At 50.1% G+C, this 6,007-nt stretch overlaps 1 protein-coding gene across 1 annotated transcript; it reads left to right on the forward strand.

Annotated features, from left to right (window-relative positions):
• The first annotated feature begins 2,416 nt into the window (after window positions 1–2,416).
• Window positions 2,417–5,619, forward strand: LOC127301783 (protein indeterminate-domain 14). Its single transcript, XM_051332055.2, has 3 exons — window positions 2,417–3,044; window positions 3,153–3,555; window positions 4,353–5,619. The coding sequence occupies exons 1-3, from the start codon at window positions 2,924–2,926 to the stop codon at window positions 5,296–5,298; spliced, it is 1,470 nt and encodes a 489-aa protein (XP_051188015.1). The 5' UTR covers window positions 2,417–2,923; the 3' UTR covers window positions 5,299–5,619.
• The last annotated feature ends 388 nt before the right edge of the window (window positions 5,620–6,007 follow it).

Consider the following 6,007-nt stretch of genomic DNA (forward strand, 5'->3'; position numbering starts at 1 on the left):
TGGTGTTCCGGGCTTCACAGCAGCGGTATGAAAGTGGGGGCGACAACATAGGTGAAGTTCAGAGTCCTACCTTTCAGGGTGAAAACCCAAGGTCAGGCCTTAACTGGTTGTGCCTGGCAATGACCTTGCTGGAGGCATTGTTTTGAGAGCGGGGACTATTTTCAGGGTGAAAACCTAAGATCATTGATCGGGCGACGATGGTGTTCGCGCACTGTTCCCTTTTTGGAGGCGTCGTTTTTGGAGATTCTGTATTTCAGGTGTTGTCTTGGCGGTGGATGTATTGCTGTTGTTAGGCCTGAGATACTGTAGCGGAACTTTTGTTTCTTAGTTTTCTTTTCTTCTTTTTGGTTGTGTGCATCCGTAGTGCCATTAGGGTGGTGCGTTGTTGCAGAGGCTGGGTGTAATTGGTATCGTTTTGATATTAATATATTCCCTTTATCGAAAAAAAGTGCGTTCCATCTGTGAGCGAAGAACATAAAAGGTATGATTGCAACAAATAAATTAAAATATTTAGTTACTTGGATCATGCAGAAGAACCAAGAGAGAAGAAAAAAAAAAAAGAGCCGTTGGCCTCCTGTAGCAAGAAAATCTTCCATTTGGAGCTTGGCGGCAACGTACTTAACTGGCACAGCTTTATAGTAGTAATATCTTATCGTAGATTATCAATCGAACTAATCAAATGCATAAGCTTCCAAATCAATCATTCCTAGCTAGCTACCATGCAAAAGATCCTTTTCGGGAGAATGACAAAAAGATATAGTAGGATCTTAGTGTGCTAATCACGACACTGAAAACAGTGTAATTTAATCACCGTAGAACAGCAGACCTGTTCTATTTGTTTACACGCCATATGGGTCAGAGTACAAACACAAACTGTCTGGTAAAATACTCACCGCCGAATCGCCGATACGGTTTCTTGTGCTTGCTCACAATGCAGGAGATTAAGGCCACATCGGAAAAGAAATGGACGCGCAGACTACCGTTCACGCTACTTACCGCGGTTCGATAAAATACGCCTTTCATATTTGTTTTTTCTGTTGATAATGCATGTCCAATTCCTTAACATGCATTTTCTGTTTCAACTATTTTAGTTGTATGACAAATAATTAGATTATCGTCTTGGCTCGCATATTAGAAAAGAAATTATCTAATAAAAAATTAAGTTGCAATGAAATCTCCGTCAAAAACCATATTAGACATTTTCAGTAATTATACAAAACAATACAGTATGTTAGAAAGTTGATCTTCTATAAACATGTGAAATTTGATGTTCAAACTCATATTCATTTGGGATATTATTTATGCATCTGGAATGGTGTTGTCGTGTTGCTCACTATCAATGGGTCATGGGTGAATTAGTTTTTTCATAACTCCCAAGTTAATTTAAATTTGAACTTCAAATTTTAATTGTTTGACCTCCCATCACACTTTTTTTTGTTTCTTTAAGAAACCTTGAAACAAAGTTTCACCTGGTTTTTGTCGGTTTCCATCCGGCTATTTTCTTTGATAGGATTTTTGATTAGTGCACTTCCTATTGTTAAAAAAATTAAACTGAAAATGTTTTTAGCATGTTTTGTGCGTATTTATTTTTTGTGCACTGCATTAAAAGAGATAAATGACCCAAAGAAAGAGCACTTTTAGGGAAGAGCGTATTATTCGCACCTGAACCTTTGAATTCCCGAACTAATGGAAACATACTTCAACATATACGCATGTATTGTAGAATCTGCAAACCTAGGTGTATATATGTGAAGCATATAGTGGCAACCTTGTGTTATATGGGGAGAACCATGTTAAAAAAGAGTACATGTCATATGAGGACTAGATTTTGTAACATGCAAAGGTGGGTGCTTGAGTTTAGTTTAACCTAATTATGCATATTAAACAATTAAAACGATATATAGATTACCACTGCATCATGCTATATCATGTTATGACATTGAAGATTTATTTTTTTGTATAAGAGAAATTAGACTCTGTTTTTGCCTGAAATTTTTTATTTATGACATAATGCAGTTTTCATAAGAATACTATAAATTTAAACTTGTAATTAGGTAAATCTTAAATTCAAGTACCCACTTTGCATGTATATATTATTTTTCCCATGGCCTTAAATATGCAGGAGTATTTGCCCATCTCATAAGACACCAATCTCCAAAGTGCTGCAACCAAAATAATGGCAAGAAAAGGAATACCTCCATTTCAAACTTCATTCTATCTATTTACAGCTTATTTGAAAACTCATGTGTACCCCTCTCTCTCTCTCCCTCTGTCCTTTCTCTCTCTAACTTTTGTTCTCTTGTGTATAGGTGGCTAGGCAACAATTGCAAGCGACTCCGAACATATATCCATCCATGCATCTGTGCAAACTCCCTTAAAAGGCCCTTAATTTATTGAGATGCCAGCCAGCTAGCTAGCCATGCATCTTCTCCCTCACTCCTCCTCCCGTCCTTGGCTGCAACCCTGCAAAGGACAATTAAGGCTCAAACCTCACAAGTACTTAGCAACTCCGGCTCTCTCTCCTTGCTCATCCTCTCTATCTCTCTCTCCCATATAATCCCAAAGAAAGCTGCTAAAACCTAAAGCCGGTGGAAAGCTGCCTGCCTCCTCTCTCTCCTCCTTTGGTGTTGTCTCTGTAGCAGCCCACAAAAGCCAAGTCCAAGACCCTTTCTTCCCTCCTCCCCCTCCTTTCCATCTCCTTTTAATTCCTTCCGAGCTCGGGATGTTGTTGTTGTAGATCATTCATCTATTTCTTCTCATCACTGCGCGCCCCATCTGGTCGATCTCCTCTCCCTCCGTTTCCCACGACCCACTGCAGGCATGCCAAGTAATCTCTCTTGATCAGGGGCGCGCGAGGATAGGGAAAGGAGGCAGTTTTCTCTCTCTCTTTCTACTTCCAAGCTGGTAGCAAATCAGCGAAGCCATGCTGGGCTCGGGGGCGCCCGCGGAGGAGGAGACGGCGGAGCCGCCGTTCGGGTCGCTGCAGATCGCCACCAGCTCCTCCGCCTTGACGAAGAGGAAGCGCCGGCCGGCGGGGACTCCAGGTACGTAATCCATCGACGCCGATAACGTACACCATTACGCATCCAATTGCATGGTACTAGCTTGCAATGTGTGACATGGATCATGAATGGATGGGGTGGTGGCTGCAGACCCAGACGCTGAGGTGGTGTCCCTGTCGCCGCGGACGCTGCTGGAGTCTGACCGGTACGTGTGCGAGATCTGCAACCAGGGGTTCCAGCGCGACCAGAACCTGCAGATGCACCGTCGGCGGCACAAGGTGCCGTGGAAGCTGCTGAAGCGGGAGGCCGGGGAGGCGGCGCGGAAGCGGGTGTTCGTGTGCCCGGAGCCGAGCTGCCTGCACCACGACCCTGGCCACGCCCTGGGCGACCTGGTCGGGATCAAGAAGCACTTCCGGCGCAAGCACAGCGGCAGCCGGCAGTGGGCCTGCGCGCGCTGCTCCAAGGCCTACGCCGTGCACTCCGACTACAAGGCCCACCTCAAGACCTGCGGCACCCGCGGCCACTCCTGCGACTGCGGCCGCGTCTTCTCCCGGTAATTAAGCACCTGCTAAACTCCCCATTAGTGCCGCTAATCGAGTCCAGTTTTTCCTCATTTGTTTACAAGTGTTGGATCCGGTTGATCAGCCGGCGCAGAAAGGTCCATGTTTTTCCCCCCTCGCTTTCTTCCTCGAAAGGATTTCTTTGATCTCTGCAGCACGGCACGGCATGGCTGGGGCTCACACGCACGGCAACTAGCAGCTCTCTCTCTTTCTTCTTTCTTCTTTCTTCTTTCTTTATCGGAGGGAGGGAGGGAGGGGTGTGCGGATCATTCAGGGCACAATTTCCGAGGTGGGGGACGCAGTCGCCCTTTCCCTGTGTCTGCGTGCGCACATTTCCGTTGGTTTCTTGCTCGCTCGCGAGACGCCGGGCCGGCCGGTGAGCCATTAAATTTGCACACGCGAGCTCACCTGACTGCCTTGCGCCCGGGGCCAAAAATCTTACTATACACTACCTGACAATGGCTGCCTACGCGCGATGCCGGCCTGGACTCACTGGATCGCAATATAATAATAATGCCGCTCACGACTCGCGCGCAACAATGGCAAGGACGCGCCAGCATTTGCATTCTCTTCCATGTACATCCAAACCCTTTGGACCCCCAGCATGCAGCTAGCGTAAATTCCTCTCGCTACATCACATACAATAAAGTCTCTCTCTCGACCTCCTTTGGTTTTTGCAGTTCATGGCTTCGATCGTGCCCTCTTGACCATGCCAGTGTCGCCGTAGACCGTGCTGAGTCTGGTGACGTGATTATTGACGGCCGGCCTTGTCTAACTAAATGTGGTGCAGGGTGGAGAGCTTCATCGAGCACCAGGATACGTGCAACGCCGGCTGCCCCCAGCCGGGCCCGGACGGGTCGGCGCCGGCGTCTGGAGCTCCTGGAGCAGCGGCTGCCCCGTCGTCGCAGATGCAGGCGCCACCGGCTGCGGTGTCGCTGTCCAGGTCCCGGACCGCGTCCAGCACCAGCCCGTCAAGCGACGTCGTCGTCAGCCCCGTCGCTTGGCCGGGCGCCGCGGCAATGCGGAGCGCCGCGTTCCACCGGTTCGACCAGCAGGTACCGTCGCCACGGACGCCGCCATCCGAGGCCCGTGGCGGCGGGCACAACCTCGAGCTGCAGCTCATGCCGCCGTCCAGCTGCAGCACTGGAGCCAACAGTGCCGCTGCGCCTAGGCCGACAATGCCGCCATCACGCTACGCGGCACCACACTCCCCGCAGCTACCCATCTCGAAGCGAGACGCTGACGCCGCCATGCAGCTGCAACTCTCCATCGGCATCCGCACCGGCGGCAGCCGTGGGGAGCCCAAGCCCTTGCCCTCGAGGGGCGACGTGGCGGACCCCGGCAGCGCGGCGGCCAGGGCGGCGCAGGAGGCCCGGGACGAGCTGCGGCGGGCGATGGCGGAGAAGGCGGCGGCGGACGAGGCGCGCGCGCAGGCGAAGCGGCTGGGGGAGCTGGCCGAGCAGGAGCTGGCCAGCGCCAAGCGCATGCGGCACCAGGCGCAGGTGGAGCTCAGCCGCGCGCACGCCATCCGCGAGCACGCCGTGCGCCAGGTCAACGCCACGCTGCTCCAGATCACCTGCTTCAGCTGCCGGAACAAGTTCCGGGCCACGAGGCCGCCGCCCGCCGCCGTGCCCTCCGAGGTGGCATGCAGCTACGTGTCCACCTCCGTCCTGACCGAGGGCGGCGACGCCGAGGTCGACGAGCCCTTCGTCCTCGACGGCATGCGCCGGCGCTAGCATGCATGCCCGGCGCGATGGATCACCGTGTGGCTAGCTACCAGTCTTGGTCGGTCGGTCGTCTACTCGTCTAGCTTTCAGTTGCTTTTTGTTTTTACCGGCGAGCCGGCCGGGGCTGGTTTGGCCCACGGTGAGGTCAGGTGAGGTGTGGTGTAATTAGACGCTAGCTGCTACTGTTCTCAGTCGTCTTCTGAATCTGATCGAGCTGCATGAAAGCTAAGCAGTGCTAAGCTAGCTAATTGCGACGTGCATGGAATCTTTCGCTTTGTTTCCTTCTCCTTGGATCTTCTTCAAATATCATTACCGAAGCTCATCATGCCACTCGTAAAGGTCAGGTGTAGTCACCGAGATGGATGCGTGCCACCTTTGTGACAGGTTGTTGCATGCAACTGCAAGTAATTATTCAATTAAAACAGACTGTAACAAGGTATACCCTTTTTATTCACAGACCCACTATATATGTTATGTCATTAGCTAGTTGATGAGCCAATTGCTCACAACTTACAAGACCGTGATTACTAGCTGGTCCTAGAGGATGATCATCGGCCATCATGCATGATATATACAAGGCATCCGATAAGTAGCAAATCTCCATTCATGTTCGACATGTCAATTGCAATATATTTTTATTGGGATTTGCTAGTTCTCAACTAACTGAGAACTAACTTCGTACTTAGTTAAGTTCAACAATGTTTGATTTGCATCGTGA

The sequence above is a fragment of the Lolium perenne genome, chromosome 5 (genome assembly GCF_019359855.2).
Source record: "Lolium perenne isolate Kyuss_39 chromosome 5, Kyuss_2.0, whole genome shotgun sequence".
Taxonomy (NCBI): domain Eukaryota; kingdom Viridiplantae; phylum Streptophyta; class Magnoliopsida; order Poales; family Poaceae; genus Lolium; species Lolium perenne.

Excerpts from the sequence above, each read along its gene's own strand:
- LOC127301783 (XM_051332055.2), top strand. The coding sequence starts at position 2,924 with ATGCTGGGCTCGGGGGCGCCCGCGGAGGAGGAGACGGCGGAGCCGCCG. Across the intron at positions 3,045-3,152 it reads CCGGCCGGCGGGGACTCCAG|ACCCAGACGCTGAGGTGGTG; the intron begins GTACGTAATCCA and ends TGGTGGCTGCAG. Across the intron at positions 3,556-4,352 it reads TGCGGCCGCGTCTTCTCCCG|GGTGGAGAGCTTCATCGAGC; the intron begins GTAATTAAGCAC and ends AATGTGGTGCAG.